Source organism: Orbicella franksi, chromosome 4 (assembly GCF_964199315.1).
Source record: "Orbicella franksi chromosome 4, jaOrbFran1.1, whole genome shotgun sequence".
NCBI classification, from domain to species: domain Eukaryota; kingdom Metazoa; phylum Cnidaria; class Anthozoa; order Scleractinia; family Merulinidae; genus Orbicella; species Orbicella franksi.
In genome coordinates, this window is record NC_138148.1 from 26,246,336 (window position 1) to 26,265,616 (window position 19,281).

Genomic DNA, 19,281 nt, shown 5'->3' on the forward strand with positions numbered 1-19,281 from the left:
AAATGAGATGAAAATGAATACAGGCGTTCCTTTTACTCGGTCACATCTGATAAATGGGTTATAAAGTGCACTGTTTAGAAAAGTTTTCAAACACCACTCGTAGTGTACTTGAATTCATACAATTACCTTTACTTACAAACGTCCAGGCCGATTGTGAATTTTGCTTTGATGTTATTATTATTTGTTACCTCGATTTTCAGATATATCTAATGAGATAGAAGGTTGATTTTTGTCCTGATGGAACATCCTGTCAATTTCAATCAGTTCAGTTTAATTGAATTAGTCTCGTTTTTCCTTTTCATTGCACCAGATCTTTTCTCAATCCAGTGTGGCAGGCTTGACTGTGCAGTGTTCGTTTTTCTTTTCTGTCTAATGAAAAACATTTAGACGTTAACACCCATTTGACTTCAAGTTATGTTATGGCCGAAGGTGTTCCTTTATCTCAGTAAAATTGTGGCAAGGGACCGGCAAACGAAAATGCTGTTGTAGGCTGATACTACGTAGAAATGTTAACGTGACGACGACGTGATAGAGTCCAAACTGAAAGCCACGAATTACAACCGCGTGGAATGCTGTTTTGACCTAGTTAAGTCTCGTTAGCACGGACAGGAGGAAGGGGGGAGTTGGGGCCTAACAGGAACCGGAAAATCACTCAAATTTTCCTTAAAAACCGAAAAGCAGCTATAGAAAAACGCTCAAAACCGAAAACCACTGAGCAAAATGATTAACATGCAAATTCACAAACTTAAATCCGTCTAGCTTGAAGAACACGGCAGCGAAAGACGCGTATATTTTCTTTTTTGAGGGTTTCATTAACAATCATTGCGCGCGGTACCTTTTTACCTTACTATTGGCCCCGCGACTGGTAGATTTTTTTCCAAAAAACGGCCATTAAATGTAAAAAAATGCCTTTTTCCCAGAAAAGACTACATTTGAACATGCAAACTAAAAGTCCTTTCTACTTCAATTCGAGGTATACATGTAGACAGATCCGAAATATTATTTGATTCTGGACCAAATTTGTTTTACCTGAAAACAGTCAAAACCCGAAAGATCAAATGCTGAAAAGGGAATAAACCAAAAACCGCAACTGGTACCAAATCCGAAAACTGGACAATTTTAGTGTAAAAACCGAAAACCGATCTAACACGTGACCGCAAACCCAAAAACCTCTCCCTCAACACAGCAAGAGAAAATGATGATCATATTCTCTTGAACACGGTCAGTAGCAGCAAAAACTAGAGCAACCAGCCTGAAGGCCAATTGTCTGCTAAATACACATGGCAATGACTTAAGATGAAACTCAGACTCAAATGTTTGTTGAGCGGTCAACGTCACATGCAAAACGTGTGACTGTGAACAATCATGTCCACATCATGATAAGGAGATTGCAGACAGACAAAAGAGAGTCCCTCAGAAAATACATGGCCAGAACATGTTGAAAAAAAAAAAAACAAGGTAAACCCTTAGATTGCTTGCGCAATCTCTGGTTTAATGAACAGCACATCGGATCTAAGATGATCTACGGCCTAAGCAAAACTAAATATTTTAAAATGTGGCAAGGGTATGCAAACGAAAATGCTGCTAGATCTGTGAAAAGATCTGACCAGCCAACAATTCTTAGAAATAGAACAATAATAATGGAAGGCTGATTACTACTTTATTCTTTATCTCAAGCATTTCAGCTTTTCTGTAGACTAGACTCCGCATCACTTCGACAAATGTTGAAGTTGGCCTGCACCGGAAGTAAATAGGGAATTCACTTTCAAGGCCCCGCCCATTCTCGCAAGTGCCTTGGCAAACATGGCTGACGGAGAAGCGACCACGACAATATCAGCAGAGTCGCAGCGCAAGTGCAGTTGCAGTTGCTGTGATGTTCTGTGGATCGTGACTACAAAAGAGGGATGGCTTAAGCTTGTTGAGGCAATCATGACCTTCCTTACCTTCGTTATTTTGTCGAGTTTTCCTGGCAGCTTCAAACCGGAATACGAGTTCTTGATCTTCGTGGCCACTGCAGCGTTCATCTTTGTGGTCTTACACATTATTCTCCGCATGGTTCACCTGTTCGAGAAGCTTCCAGCAGTTCTCAGGCATCCAATAATTGGTATTGTTGGGTGTTTTCTGGCCGCCCTGGCCCTGCTCATCGGTTCTGCTATAGTCTTTGACCACGGGAAAGATTACAACGTCAAAAAGTTAGAAGCTTCTGGGATCTGTGGTTTCATATCTACAGTTTTGTTCTTTTGTGAAGGTCTATATTATGTCTTCCTCTATCGTCGATTACCAAAGCGTCGTGCAGAGGAAAAAGTGACGAAAGAAGGTCAGGCCGATGATTTCGTGCTACCTTCCAAACCAGCGTATTGAGGTGGCTTTAAACCGAGATATTGCATGGGTAAGCTTTTAAAGTGTTTAATTGACTTAACGTGATTCCTTGGTAAAAGAACCCACCATATATTCCTTACAGATTTGCCACTGAATTATGTTAAAGTAATTTTAGATTGTTGTTTGTCAGTTTTAAGGACTGTTGGAGTTGGCTTGGGGCTTTGTCCTCTCCAAGGATCAGTTTTAACAGGAACCTTGAGTTCACAGCTATTTTTCTGTTGAATGGGAGCATGGCCTTTAGCCAATCGAGACATGTTCTTCCTCTGGGATTTAAGGTGATTCCCTAGTAAAAGAGCCCATCATAGATTTCTGATGAAACTTGGTATGCTGTTGTTACAGGACAAGGAGATATTAAAAACGTAATAAAAAGAGGGGCTCACCATGCTTGTTTTCACGCCGCAATGCTGACAAATACGATTATTTGGGTGACTTTAGGTAATAATAATAATAATAATAATAATGGCATTTCGGGCAGTATATCCACAGGGTGGCTCTTCGCCTGCCCGATGCTAACTAAATTTACAATTGTAAAAAGGTTAAAAGATATCTAAGAATTTATATCTATATGTAAACGAGAATAAATTGTGTTTTAAGATATGCTAAAATAAATAAATGAATAAATAAATAATTAAAATTATGCCAGGTGTTCTAAAGCTCTCTTAAAAATAATGTTTTTGGTGTCTTTACAAAATTTAATATAGTCTTGGCAGCACCTCACGTTGCTGGGCAACGTGTTAAATAAACTTGCAGTCTGGTCCTGTAGAGTATTATTAATTAAAGATCTCTCTAACCGAATGCTGTTACTAGATCTTAAGCATCTTTCATGTTGAAATACATTAAGTTTCAGATAACTTCGCCAATATGGGTTGTGAAGGGCTTTGTGAGTTGCCTTGAGTAGGTTCCATTTGCGTTGTTCCTTTACGGGAAGCCATTTGAGTTTCGTAAGGATGTCTTCGGATGACACAAATCTACCAAGCACAAAACTAGCTGCAGCCTTTTGTACTCTCTGGAGACGTTTCATTAAATAATCCGGGAGTGAGTGGTATACTATGTCATTATAATATAGCTTGCTTAGAACCAGTGCCTGTGTCAAATTCTTTTTGATATGGAAAGGCAGGATGTTCTTTAACTTCCTTAGGGTTGTTAGAGTAGCATAGCAGGACGCTGCTACTTGTCTGACATTTCTTTCCCAATTCAGATGCTCATGGATGTGAGACCCCAATAATTTAGTAGTGGTCACTCGTTCCAAGGGGATGCTGTTGATTGTGATGTCGAACTTTTCAGTGTTTAAATGATGGACCTTTGATAACTGCGGAGTAGATAATAACATCAGCTTAGTCTTGGAAGGATTAATGACCAAGTTTGCTTCACGTGACCACACTTCCAATTTGCCTATACTTGCAGAAAGTTCAGTTAGAGTTGATTGAAGATCTGCTGGTTTGCAGTGTGTGTACAATGTGATATCATCAGCATATTGATGACATTTAACTCCGCGTACATATGACTGAAGGTCAGCCACGTAGAGATTGAAAATGAGTGGCCCCATGATAGAACCTTGAGGTACGCCAAAACTCACCATACAAAGCTCTGACGTTTTGTCGTCGACTTGCACAAAGTGTTTCCTTCCTGTAAGATATTGGATTGTCCATTTAAGATATTCCTTGGAAAAGCCCAACAGGCTAAGCTTTTCAAGAACAGTCTTGTACTTGATGGTATCAAACGCCTTAGAGAAATCGGCTAGTACCATGAGGGTAACTTCTCCTCGCTTCATGGCGCGAATAATGTCATCTCTGATCCCTAATAGAACAGTAGTCGTTGAGTGTCCTTTCCTGAAGCCTGAGATATTCTCTTTTAACAGGAAGTGAGAATCAATGTAATCGATGACTTGGTGGTGTACGAGTCTTTCAAAAACTTTTGAAAGGACCGGAAGTATTGATATCGGTCTCTTGTCTGATACACTGAAGGTAGGGCCACTGGTCTTAGGGATTGGGGTTATCCTCGCAACTTTCCAAGCGTTGGGAAATGTTGATGTGTCAATACAGGAATTTATCACGTCTGTCAAAGGTCCTGCAATCAGGTCGGCTACAAGCTTTAGGAGCTTAGCTGGTATTTGGTCAGGTCCTGTCGATGTATCGGAACGAATTAATTTGATTTCCTTGAGGACCTCTTCATATTTAACGTGGCGCAAAGTGAACGATCTTTCCCCCATCAGGCATGGCTGCAAGCTATCAACAAAGTTCAGTAGGTCTTCTTTTGCGCTAACACCTGCATTTCTGGTGGTGCGTTGGGCAACTTCTGCAAAATGCTTGTTAAGCTCATTGACATCCAGACATAAAGGCTGTGGACATGGGTTCAAAATATGGTGTATAATACGCCAGACCTCTTTCGGTTTCGTTGATGATAATGCCGTATCGATGAACGATCGTTTCGCCTCTTTGATCGTTGTTTTCAGACAATTACGGACGTCGCGAAAAGCTTGCCAGGCATCGGGTGTTTTTAATGAGTGTGCCTTGTGTCTTAGTACATTTCTCTGATTTTGAAGACCTACAATTTCCTCATCATGTAACCAGGTAGCTGGTGGCCGTGTGACCTTTGTGCATGTCAGTGGAGCGTGTCGCTCAATACAGTCAGAGATGAGTGTAGTAAACATCTCTAGCTTTTCTTCAGGATCATCTGTTGCCTGAATGACACTAAATGGAAGGGATGTAAAGTCACGAACAAACTCCTCTTCCTTGAACCCACGCTCTTTTCGAATCATTTTAAACCTTGGAACAAAGCGCTCAGCACGAATGTTGAGGCACGCGTAAGGTGCATCATGGTCGCTCACATTTGAGCATGGAAGAACATCAACATGTGTAACACGCTTAGGATCATTTGAGATTATGTGATCAATCAAGGTCTCACTGTGAGGTGTAACTCTTGTTGGCTTTTGCACATGCTGTGTTAGGTTAAACATGTTCAATAAATCTGTATACTGTTTTGTCAACAGCGCATTTGGCTTCAGCACGTCAATATTTAAATCCCCAGTAACAAGCAATAAACCGTCCCACAAAGTTGACAGATCCGCCAACATGCTCTCCATTTGGGACATCCACTGTTGGGTATCTAGTATTCTTGTGGATCTGTATATGGTTCCCATTAATAAGTGACTATGTTTAAAAATGTTCGGTGTGTAGCCAGGCATGTTAAAAATTGGTAAAAAGGAATTAAATGGTTGTCACTGGCTAAAAATATGGTTATCGGACGGAGGAGGAAGTTTCACTGGAAACTAAACGAGTAACAAAAGCCCTTGCCACCAATAACTACCCTGCAAATTTCATTCACAATGGCTGCCAACGGAGTAGACAACAAGAAATGAATGATACCGACCATCGTGGTTTTGTCATCCTCCCCTACGCCAAAAGTTTTTCCGAAAGAGTCGCAAATGTTCTTCGAGGTTTCAATATCAAGGTCGCCCATAAACCTATTCGTACCATCTCGAACATACTCAAAAAACCTAAAGACAAGATCGAGAAAGAGGCTTCCAGAGGCATTGTTTACAAGGTCAAATGTAAAGATTGTGACTGTGTTTATGTTGGTCAGTCATCACGCGCGTTAAAAACACGTATGAAAGAACACGCAAAGGCTATAGCAACGTTGGACAAAAACTCTTTATTGGCCAAACACCAAATAGATTTGGAGAACATTGAAATTGTCGACAGATCATCAGTATGGAAACAAAGACTAATTCTTGAAGCTTGGCATTCCGTGCGAGACAGGAACGCTATAAACGAACACATAGCGCTACCGAATGTGTACAATGGCATTAAGAATTTTTACACTCATTAAGAATACTCTAGAGACTATTGCTCATTTAGTTTCATCACACATCTTTTACATATTCTAGCAGGACGCTGTTTAAATTTGCATTTTCCATCTTTTGCTGAAGAAGGCAACAGTAGTGGCCGAAACGTCCGATAACCATATTTTTAGCCAGTGACAACCATTTAATTCCTTTTTACCAATTTTTAAGTGACTATGTTTATTGCGTCCTTGAATTTCAAGCCACAAGTGTTCTAATTCAGGGTATCTTGATTCAATATCCTTACGCCTTTTGTACTTCACACTTTCTTTAATGTATGCACCAACGCCTCCACCTTTGATTTTATCTCTGTTCCTAAACTCATTAGCATAGCCAGGAATAGTTACATGGCTAAGTAGTTGTGGGTTGTCTTTGAGCCATGTTTCGCTAAGCATGACCATGTCAAAACCATATCTTTGAATGACAAGGAGTAGCTCGTCGAATGTTGATGTCATACACTGCATGTTGATGTGCATAAAAGAAAGTTGTTTTTGTCTCGCAATGAGAGCATCGAAGTGGCGGTCGGAATTCCAACGCAAATCACTAGCAGCAGCATCTGTCATGTCCAGAGCGACTAGATCTTTTACTTTAAAGAAGGGAAGCTCAGATAATGTACAAGTACTACATGTCCAAATGCCAGGCTGGTTAACTTTGATGGTTTTATGGAAACTGGCGTTGCTGTTTACACAGCGAACATGAATTAAATCATAACACTTATCGCACTGAAGATGTTTATGGTTTCGCTGAACTGGCTTTGAGCACTTTGGGCATTTGGCAGTAAATCCGCTGTTTGGTTTTAGGTTGCTCGAAGACGTATCCAACATGGGTCCAGGATGCAGATGAACGTCCCCACAAATAAGTATCGCTGAGGCAGTAACATTGAATGATGCGGTAGAGTTGTGATAGTAGAGTGGGCGACTCTTAAGCCATTTGCATTTCTTCATGGTTCATGTCGGCGAATTTCGACTCCATTTGATAGGAGTTTCGATGAAACACCGATTACTTTCGATTGAATTCACCTTTAGGTCTGACTTGTAGGTAGAAATTTCAATATTCAGAGCCAAAAGAAGCAATAAAACGAAATTAACTTCGGAGACTAGGAAGACGCGTCTTTCCATGACCACACCTTCACATCACCGTGCGCAATCCGCTGTTTGGTTTTAGATTGCTCGAAGACGTATCCAACGCGGGTCCAGGATGCGGATGAACGTCCCCACAAATTAGTATCGCTGAGGCAGTAACATTGAATGATGCAGGTAATCTCTGTGCACAACAAATAAGTTCGATTATTTTTCAATGCCGTGTTATATCACACAGAGTTTGACTTTCTTTGATTGTTTATTCATCTACGTCCCAGAAAAACTGTCTTCAAATACCCTGCATTATTTTATTCTTAATCATAAAAATTACAATTTCCTCAATTGTGATTGGTTTAAAAGACTCCTATTTTCCACTAATTCACTTGCCAAGTTGTTATCGGACAGTTTGTTATGGGGCAGTTTGTTATTGGACAGTTTGTTATCGGACAGTTCAATAAGCCAATGACATTCAAAGTTGTAGTTTAAATCAACCAATCACATTCAAAGTTGTAGTTACATGCTAGCCTGCGTAGCAGTCTTTTCCGTTTCCTTTCAGGCAAGCGGGAGTTGCGCAAGGGCACGGGAACAGAGGTAACCAAAAAATTAGTGGCAGGGGGGAGGGGCAGGGAAGGAAAGGGAAAGCCTGCTGCTGAGCCCAGACATTTTACCGAATGCCCCTAATTACTTTCGCTCCAGAGGGGCGTCAACTGTCATGTCAACTGTCACATGAGACCCAATCATATCAACTTCCGGTGAAATAAAAACCGCAAAAATTTTAGCGCTTAAGTCAGCAGGGTAATTTTTCGTGGCTTGAAAAATGTAGAGGTATGGCATCCAATAATTGCCGTGTTTGTTAGTGCTGAAACGAAGTTTGGAAGTTTCTCTCAAAAGGAAGGATATTTATCTAGCGAAAATCTGTTCAAGCCTTCCAACAGAAAAGATTGTCGTGGAGTCGTGTTAGCTGAAGTTTTGAAAATGACTGGCATTTCCATCGAACGTGACAAAAATTTTTCAGATCGCATTTGCAATCCCTGCATAAGGAAAATCCACAATCTGGGCAGTCTTTATACTTTGAAGGAAGGAATATCACAGAAAACTCCAGAGAAACAGAAACAGTCCACTAAAAGACTGTTTGGAGAGCGTACTCCCTATGAAAGAAACAAATCTCCGAGTGGGAAAGTCCAATGCGTGAAATCTGCAGGGAAAATTGCGTCGTCTTGAAGTAAAGCTGAGTAAAGTGTTGACAGGCCAGACACGACTCATAAGCTCGTGCCATGAAGAGTGACCTCTAGTTATAGTGACCTCTCATTATAGTTTTGCTCTCACGAGTATATCTCTTAAAGATTTTCCTTTTTCGTACGAGATAAGTGGAGGTTCTTTGAATATTTCTCTAAGCAATGGTTGGCTTTGAATTAAATGCCATTTGGTCATCAAGATGTTTTTGAGGTTAGAAAATGCTGGGTGGTATGTTGTTACAAAAGGCAGAATTTTCTTCCGCACTTAAACGGTTTGTTGTAAAGCCGACTTCTGTTCAGAATTCGCTGTCAAACCAATTAATCTTGCTTCTGCTATCTGGTCTTCCATTAAGCTTCGAAGAGGACAGATAGCTAAAATACAGGCCGAGTCTTTTGACATATACTCTTTGACACGAGTGAAGAATTGAAATATGGCACTTTTGCCAAAACCAGTTGGTAAAACCGCCAAAACATCTTTTCCGTTGAAGAGGTTCTTAACAGCAGCCACTTGCTCTGGTTTTAGATTAATTGATTTCCCGTTCTGCAAGAAAACTTTAGCAGTTTCCTGAAGAGCAAATTCGAAAGAATTTTCTTCGACTACGGCCATATTTGATCTGATCTGAGCTCTGCAATTGTCATGATCGATCTATTGTGCTGGATCTTTTGGCAAGGTGTTGACATTGATCGTTTTGATTGACACTCGATTGACCAATCGTTATGCCTAATTGCCTCCCGTTCGTGGACGAACGGCATTCGGTAAAATGTATGGGCTCAGCAGCAGGCTTTTCCTTTCCTCCTCACCCCTTCCCCTCTGTTCCTAACTTTTTGCTCCCACCCCATGCGTTCACGCAACTTCCCCCTGGTTCTCAGTTTCTCCCGCTTAGAGGAAACGAAAAAGACTGCTACGCAGGCTAGTTACATGTGTGCATGCGTGCGCACGCTTGCTTTTGTGTTTTTGGCACCTAATTGCCAGTAGGAGGTGCGGTGGCCTTAGAATGTTCACATCTCCTTTGTAGGTATTTTAATGCAAATTTTCCCTTTCTTTCATAACTGGGCTATTCTTCTTTTCTCGGAAATTGTAATTTTTATGATTAATTGGAAATAAGACTTCGTGCTGTCAAATTGGGTCTGTAATCATACTCGTGATAAACAAATCAGACTCCCGCTGCACGATTGTCCGATTTTGTTATCACTCTTATGATAACAGACCGAATTGGACTCCACTCAGTCCTATTACCATTACTTAAAGAAGACATAATTTGGACATGCGCTGTTGGCCTCGTTATGTCTCCCTCTGTAGTATTTATTTCATTTGCCAAAAAAGTAGCCACAAATTTCTGCTAATTTTTTTCTCAGTTATTGAGGATATTGTTCTTATTGAAATTATGAAATAAAAAGTGGGGGTCACCTTGTTTGTTTAAGAGAAAAGAAGTATTTATTTCGCTATCAAGCTTAGTTTGAGGGAAATCTCTTATGTTTTGTATGTGCACGCGCTCATATGCGCGTGCTAATTACGCAAAAATCGTGCATAGTAGGGATGCGCAATGCAATACTGAGGAGTCACCTTAATCCTTTACGCCCCTATAGTGCGATATGGCACAAAATGTTATAATAAGCTTACTATTTGGCCAGTTCATTTCAAATTTGGACACTAAAAGGATCTTTGAGAGATCTTCGCATTAGAAGCATAAAATCATACCCCCTCCTGAATCAGACTTGATTAACCACCCCGAAAGTTTTTTAAACTTTTGCACTTTACAATTTTACAGTGAAGTGAATATTTATATGACAAAAATCTGCACACCCAGAGCTGCAAATTAAGCTACTGTTTTGGGGTATACCCAATATATGCAAGGCATAAGGTATTTTTGAACATTTTCATATTTTTCCTTTGCAGACTCCTCAATTCAATTTGTGAATTCTTGTATGTCTGTTGTGGTGATTTAGGACATATCCCAAACAAAACCTTTCAACTGGTATATTACTTGTGGTCTTTCGATCTACTGTTATCATTTTAGAAAAATAAGGTTTTTCTCTGGGGCTTAATTGGCAATTTATTCCCTGAAGTGGAGGTGGCTAGGGGTAGATATTAGAAAGCTTAAGCAACGATGATGGCGACACTGAGGACAACTCCTAGTAAAAAATGAATCTATATTTTACCAGCGAAATTCGCAACCATCTAGATCTGTTCAATATTCCAGTGGCTCTAAAAACATGCTCAGGTTAAAGATGTGATGACGGTGTTCAACTCCAAATAGAAATATGAAAAATTTGCCATTGTCATTCGCATTCCTCAGACTACGCAGAACCTAGTCATTTCACATACTTGTTTCGCAAAGGACAGCAAAGACATGTGCAAAGATTTATAATGGACACATACAGCTATTGTTCTGCTCATTAAACCTTTTGTTTGGTGATGTTCTCGTTGCCGTTGTCGTCATGGTTTGCTTAAGCTCCTAATTCCTGAACCACCGCTTTGAAGTAAATAGCTACTACTTGCCTCGGGGGACTCCCTTACAAAGAACTGGGCTGCTCATCAGAAATTTTGAAAAGAACCCCTAAGAGGTACCAAGATCCTCTTTTGCTGGCGTGGCTTGAAATTGTTTACACCCCTAAGAGGTACCAACTCTAAAACAACACATTTCTCCTGTCATTAGTTTGATTCAAGTATTATATATAGTCTGTTAAACTTTTCATTGTTAATTCGGTTAACGTCATGTAGGGGTAGTGGGAGGGCATATTTGAACTCCTTTGCAGGGTAGACAAGGCAAATGGCCCTTTGAAAATACTAAGAAATTACCTTTTGCCCACTCCCCAGATATTTCTTTGGTGCCTATTATGTTTTGGTCCTTTGCATATTCGAGGGGTTATGGAAAAGTTTTGCTTTTTGATCGCAACATCAAAAACAAAGATGGCCTCATGTGTCGTGGTTTTCTTCTAGACCACAAAATTCTGTACTTTGAACCAAAACTCACCTTTAAAGAGATTAAAATGGTAAGGAATAAGCAATATAAACATTTTAGCTGACTTTTGCATTCTCGATAGATCAACAACAACAACAACAATAAATTATTTGGATAGCACAAATATACTTTTGGAGAAGGCTTATATCCAAGTCACTATTTTTCATGAACACGATCTTTATGTCATTCACCTATTTATTAGTATGCAGCATTATAGATATTAGCCTTATTGTTTCCATTACGTGAAGTTTGCTTACTTCACAATTTCCGTTCAGAACCGCTGTTTTTTGTTTTTTTCAGCCGCAATACCCTAAAAGGTGCCACAGAAGCTCCCGCTGTGGGCCTTTTTAGGCTAAACACCCTAAGATGTACCAAAATCACTTTTTAACCCCTAAAAGGTATGACGAGCACCCATGTCCCCTCAACGATGCTGAGAGGAATATAATTTTTTTAGCATGTGCCAAACTAGTCAGATAAAATGTACCCACAAAAATTGATTCAGTAGACTGCGAAAGGTCTTTTGAAAGTGAATCCTTGCACAAAATTTGTAACAGTGCAAGAAAAGTCACATGATTTGTCAGGTGAAAACCAAGAGAAATCAGAATGTCTTAGTGTGTGTATCTTGCTTTTTTGGCTCTCTGAACATGCATTTTTTTTTGTTATTTCAGCAATGATCATTTGCATAGGAATACTTTTTTGGTACAAGTATGCTTGCAAGAATTTGTTTTTTTTTTCGAAATCACTCATACCCCACTCAAAAGTCAAATTTAAATCAGGATCAGCATTCTACTCGTGTACACCAGTCCAAAGATTAGCAGCATGATCAAACTTTGTTAGGTAAAGCCATCCTTGGTGAGCCAACAACAGGCTTTTCCCGATTATGCTAGTAAAACTGGCATTTTATGCTCCTAGAAATTCCGTTTTGGGCCAAAAAAAATGCTCAAATTATGTTCAATTCTCAAAATAATGCTACTTTGGTTCCAGAAAATGCTTTGTTTTATTTTATTATTTCCATGGGCAAAGTGCTAGCTTTTGAACTTCCTTCTCTTCTGAATGCGTCGATTATGGTCTGGTCTTTCAATTTCGACTTTTCAACTTTTCTTTCTGTTTTGATGCTTCTTTGACGAAATATGGATTTTCAGAACACTTTTCTTGGAGGAAATAATTTCTCTACATCCACTGCTAAATAACTGACAATCAAATTCTCACCAGGGAACTGCTTAACTCACTCATGTAACGGGACTTTCGTTGTATCGCTGTTTCCTCGCTGCTTGTAATTTGCACTGGTTGATTCTAAGGATCAATCTCGAGCTATCGGCGAAGGGACTGGTCTATGTTCTCCGTCTGAATTTCCTTCTATGAGCTGCAAGTCTCGAGAAGATGGCGTGGCACTGGCCAACGCCATCTTGTTTGTACAAGCACGTGAACGGCTGAAAGTTAGCAAATCATCACATGCTTTTTAGTGCAGAGTGCACTATTGGGATGGTTATGGGGGTTGCCTGCCGCTAAGGAACTAAGGCGCTATGGCACTATGGCCCTACGGCGCTAAGGTGTAAACTTTAATGTTTGTTTAATTAATTAATTCAATTAATTAATTAGTCTAGAGGCAAGGAAGTAGTGGGAGTAGGGTGGGAAAGGTACATGTGTACTCTACGTAAAACACATTCCATCACCATCGCTTAACTTTGAACATCGCAAAGCTATATATTTGTTTCAGGTAACCCCTTACTCTCCTTGTGGTACCATTCTCCTTAGAACAAAACTAATTTGCCCTAAACGCATGCGTAGATTAGTTAGGGTTCGTGGCTTCTATATTAGGTGAAGGATACATTGCATACGGAATCACGCACAAATGTTGAGTGGTTTTCCTTATGGTAGAGCTCAACATGTAAGACGTATGCGTTCTAGCATTGTTAGTGTTATACACTATCTTTACAGGCAGTATTTTATACATCGTGTCATGTGACCAAGGACGGCAGTTATTTTTCAGGTAGTGCCAATTGTCCCTTTTTATTGCAAAAGTGAAACGTTACTGTGGCTGCGTAGCTTTTAGAATTACAAACAGGTCGGTTCAACAAATATTATCTGCTGTTTTCAATCTACAATAGTGTGCTTGTCAGGGTTCAAATATATTGCTTCTCCTTAGCGACTTGTTTATTTCTTGCCTTAATTGTGTCTGTAAGAGAGACCAAAAAGTTCTCAAGTTAGTGGCTTTAATACTCCGCAAATTGTAAATTTGTAACAAAAGAAACCAGGAAAATGCTCAAATATTGCTGCAGACGCCTTGACACCTAATGAAAGTTCAAATTAATTTAATCAGTCTTTGAGGAGACTCATTCATATTGGCCAAGTAGCGCTGTTTATCTTCAATACTTTTCGTTGAAAAGCTTCTCAGCCATCAATATCGTTGTGTGTTAATTTTGAATTGTTTTATTGTTAACAACAAAGGTGGCAACAGAAAAAAAGTGGTATTTCGTGACTATCTGATAATTAAATTAGGTCTTGTTCATCGGTAAAAATTTGCATTTTTAGTAAAACATCGTCTCTGTTCCGTTTCTTCATCACTACATCAGATATTCAACTTTCTTTCATTTATCTCCAAAAAACAAGGACATCTTCCGTATGTTTTGGAGAAAACAGGGGTTTCATATTACATGGCTTTGCGAGGAAAACAAAAGTATCAAGTTACAAAGTTGGCGTGAAGAGCTAAATTGTCACGTTTGCTGCTTCAGCGTATTGTTGAATTTAAAATGAACGAAAATCAACTTAAAGCACCAGTAGTAATTAATTTGTGCGTAATGTTTGGACCTTGAATGAAAATACAACCTTGAAACATACACACTGCAAAGGGGAAAAGCCGTAGCAGACTACCAAGGTAGACACAAACCGGAAGTGAACCGAGCAGGGCTGAGTACTTATGGGACTACTGTATCAGAGCTATCAATTGCGCTCTGCACTATCTGAGATTGTCTCACTAGTTAATTCTAAAATTTATCATTTTAAATCTTTTGAGTGCTGAAAACTAGATCAAAGTTATGCAAAATGCTAAATAATGCTAGTAATTTTTTTTATAGAAAAAGTGTGAAAAAATACTTGTTTAATCAAATAATGCCAAAAAAAAAATGCTAGCATAATCGGGAAGGGCCTAGCCAACAACCCATTGTCTCCAGTTTTAAATGTCATCTGTGTGCCACAGAATATTATTATTTTTATATGTGGGATACACCTGCCACCATCTACATCAATGCTAATTTTTCGAACCAAACAAATAAAAAAAAAAAAAATTAAGCAAAATATTCTAGGAATTAGGCAATCAGGCAAAATTCCAATTTTGGTTTAAAATTATAAACATTTATGAAAGATATGTAGACCTTTGTTCTTGTTTTGATGTCATAGCCTGACTAGTCCAAGGTCCTTACCCCCTACGGTTGCTTGGCCAATGGAAGTGAAATTTCACGTTTTCAGATGGCTTAAGGTGTATACGACATGAAAATAATTTCTGCTTGTTTGAAAGGCCTTTCAAAATACAGAAGAATGGCGTTTTTCTTTTTAAAATATGGTTTTTTGTTTTAGAGATATTGACGTTTTTCTATTATGCAAATTAGATCGGTGATGACATCATAAGGTTTGCAACTAAAAAGTGGTAAAATACTGAATAAACGATCTCTCTGGAAATATTGAAGCAGTGTTCTTGAAACTTGGCACCACCAATGTGCATGACAAAAGAAACAAAATGACACCCTTAGTCCTGTTGCCATGACAACAGTTTTGCTTCTGGTGCTGTCGTAATAAAAACTGAAATTACCAGTTTTGTCTTGAACCAAGAACCATCTACCCCACCCAATTTAATGATGGGAGTTAAGACAATATGGGAGCTATGTCTGTTCCAAGCAGGACTCTTTGTCTTACTTTAGAGGTTGCAAATGGGGATATTTGTTTTTTTGACAGAAAGAGACTGGAACCGAAAGAGTTGCTAAGGCAATAGCATTAAGGGTGTCATTTTGTTTCTTTTGTGATGCACATTTGTGGTACCAAGTCTCAAGAACACTGCTTCAATATTTCTAGAGATATTGTTTATTCACTATTTTTTTACCATTTTTTAGTTGCAAACAATATGACGTCATCACTGCTCTAATTTGCATAATAGAAAAACTTCAGTATTTCTAAAACAAAAAGGATATTTCAAAAAGAAAAGCACCATTTTTCTGTATTTTGAAAGGCCTCTCTAGTAAGCAGAAATTATTTGTCATGTCATAAGCACTTTAAACACAGTGAAAAAAAACATATCCAATGGTTTTTTCGATTTCCATGTCTCAGTCTCATGTTGATTCCACCAAGCTAAATAATTAAAAAATATCTGTCACATACACTTTAAGTACTTTGAGAGTTGCTAACTCCAGTATCTTTATCTTTTGTTAGGAAATGATGTACTGTCCAGGTAATGAAGAGCCTACTGGTGGGATAATGGAAATAGACTGTCGAGAGTGAACAAGAAGGAGAAGACACTTATTTTAAGTCCCTGTAAGCAAGGAATAAAATATTGTCTTCAACTTGGTACTGGCAATAAATATTATTGCTAATTATGTAATGCGATGTTATTATGTTGCTGTTTTTTAAAGAGTTCCTTAAAGCATCAAAATGTAAAACATTCAAAGGATATATTTACCCAGTTGTAGCATTTTTTTATTTACTGGACCAAGTTGAAGAACAAACTATTTGAACCAATTAATGGTAAGGTTTGAAAGTGGATACTCGTGGTCCAAAAGTGTCTGTGTATAATGGGTTAGATTGTAGACTTTGTCAGACCTTTACCAGTTAAGCTATTTTAAGAGACAGTTGTCAGAAACCTAGAAATTCAATATTTTAGTAGTGTAGAACATGGTAAACTCTACCCACAATAAACAGACACCTCTGTTGATGCTTTTGGTGTTGCAGTCAAGAAAACGTGACAACCAATATTATTATGTGATCGTGAGTGGGGACATCTATTTTTCTTGACATGATAAACAGTCCCAGATTTCTTTTTTTAAACTGTCTTCAATGTGGACATTATATGACTAGTAGTTACTTGTGTACCATTTGGGTGAACCAGAAAGCATGGCAAGGACTTTGTACTATGTATAATTTTTAGCAAGTCCATTTTGCAACATTGCTGTTTATGGCTAAAGGACTTTTTCATGATTAAAAAGACATTGTACGAAGAGTATTAAAACTGTCTTTAGATCAGTTTTATTATTATTATATTCCTTACAGATTTGCCACTGTATTATGTTAAAGTAATTTTAGATTGCTGTTTGTCAGTTTTTAAGGACTGTTGGAGTTGACTTGGGGCTTTGTCCTCTCCAAGGATTCGTTTTAACAGGAACCTTGAATTCACAGCTATTTTTCTGTTGAATGGGAGCATGGCCTTTAGCCAATCAAGACATGTTCTTGCTCTGGGATTTAAGGTGATTCCCTAGTAAAAGAGCCCACCATAGATTTCTGATGAAACTTGGTATGCTGTTGTTACAGGACAAGGAGATATTACAAACGTAGTAAAAAGAGGGGGTCGCCATGCTTGTTTTAAGAGAAAAGGAGCATTTCTTTCGCTATCAAGCTTATTTTGTGGGAAATCTCTTACGTTTTGTATGCGCACACGCTCATGTGCACATGCTAATGGCGCGAAAATTATGCGCAGTAGGGATGGGCAATGCAGTACTAAGGAATCACCTTAAGCTTATCCTAAAAACCTTTTGCTAGTTTTAAAGGACAATAAACTAAAGGTTTAGTTTGTCTCACTTTTCTTAAGCTATTTTGTCCCTCAGGGTTTATATATTGATAAATATTTTAATGCAGTATTCCTTCACAGAAAAAACACATGCTGCTTCCCTGAAGAAAAGTGATTTGTATAAAGTGATTGGGTTGAAGTGTTCTGGCTCTCACATGATAGTTACGAAAAACCTTTTAACTAACCATATTCAATCAAACTTCTGCATACAGACAACAAATGGCAACATCTGGGTGTCTATATCTTAGAAATTATAAGAACTGTGGCTATATTCTCTTCTGCCTTGCTTAGCTGAATAGAGAACATTTCCATTAAAAGTAAATGAGACAAATAGTACAACAAATAGTGGAGGGCACTGCCAGCAATAATCGTGTTTATTCACAAGAAACTAACACTCGCTGAGTACAGGTTACAAGCCAGAGGATATAAGTGAATGGTGTTAGATCCTATTTTATACAATAATAGTTATAACAAGGAAAAATAGCCTGATGTAAACTGGTCGGTGTCAAGTGGTGTGATATTTACAAGAAGTGCCTTTTAAAGGTCTGATTATCCCAGTTGGAAAATATACAATGCAATCTAATTGAACACTCAAGAGAAATACATTTTCGTTGGGACCAAATAAGACAGAGCTGTCTGTACCGTACAATATTATTATTATTATTATTCACGTTGCTGTTACCTTGGAAATAACCTAACCTCACATTGTGGACACTTAAGAAGACACTCACTGGATTCATGCACACTTTTTATTATGGACAATGTGTGCTTCTAGAAATATACCTGTCCCATGGAGGGTCATTGGAAAATTATTTCTGGGGCGTGATGGTTCACAAAAGCTGAAACCTTAAAAGAAAAGTAAGCTGAACTGGATGGGTGGAGTTTGAACCAAATATCCGTTGTGGAAAGTGCATAGGTCTGGACAGGTTCCATAATTGGTTATAGGGCCTAGACTGCAAGTAGTCCCACATACATACATACATACATACATACATACATACATTTTTGATGAGGCAGGTCTGCGTCTGGCAACCCAGAGGGCTGGTGTGGACCTGCCATAAAAAATCTCCATAAAAACCTCCCTCTCGCGCTTCATCCGTTGTGCGTGACACGAAAGAAAACCGCGAGAAAAAAATGGCCACACGAAATCCGCACGCTCCTAGCCCCCAGGATTTCGCGCGGCCATTTTTTTCTTGTGAATTTCTTTTGCGTCACGCACGACAGACTAAGCGAAAGAGGGACTACTCATAGTCTATATAGGGCCAAAATAAATGGGAAAACAGAGAAAGAGCAAGCAAGATCTTCCTCCTCAAACCAGTTCAGCTTGCTTAGCTTTCTGATCTCCACCTTCCCCCCCCCCCCCCCCCCAAACCCAACCCATACACCACTAAGGAGACTGGCTACAGTTGAATGTCCCATAAGTGACCACCTGAAATGTCAAGCCTGAGTGGTCAATTATGGGTGGTGGTTGCTTACGAGAGCTTAGACCATATTGGGTCAAAAGTTTGCCTCATTAGCATATGGCAATTTAAAGTCATTTAAGGTTGTTTTTATAAGACTGATACAGAACAGTGTATGTGCATTTTTTTCTTTGAATGTTTACATTTTTATTCATGTGAAAAGTCAATTTCGTGGAAAAAAAATCCTGTACTTCCCAGGAATGCAATTTACAACACCTTATCCAATTTTCGCCCTATTATCTGTCAAATGGTCATCTCCAGGAGGTTAAAAAATTAAAGGAAATTTCAAACTTTTAGCTCTAAAAGTGGTCGCGGTTGTTTACAAGATGTGGTCACTTACAAGAGGTTCCAAATATAGTGATTTGACTTTGGAACTTTTGGTATTTTGGAAAACTGGTCGGTGAGGAGAGGTGGTTGCAACTGGAGGTTCCACTGTATTTCTTTTGGGTTGATTGGCAGACTGTGGGCAGGGCACCAATATAGTCTATGCATGCATGTCATAATACAAAACATCCCCTTTAAAATAATAGTCCACTTAAGTATACCGCACACCCACA

General features: G+C 38.9%; 1 protein-coding gene across 1 annotated transcript; it reads left to right on the top strand.

The window, feature by feature from the left end:
- Nucleotides 1-29: 29 nt before the first annotated feature.
- LOC145485224 (uncharacterized) lies at nucleotides 30-18,903 on the top strand. The gene is made up of 2 exons (XM_081463925.1): nucleotides 30-2,389; nucleotides 15,917-18,903. The coding sequence occupies exon 1, from the start codon at nucleotides 1,804-1,806 to the stop codon at nucleotides 2,359-2,361; it is 558 nt and encodes a 185-aa protein (XP_081320051.1). The 5' UTR covers nucleotides 30-1,803; the 3' UTR covers nucleotides 2,362-2,389; nucleotides 15,917-18,903.
- Nucleotides 18,904-19,281: the final 378 nt, after the last annotated feature.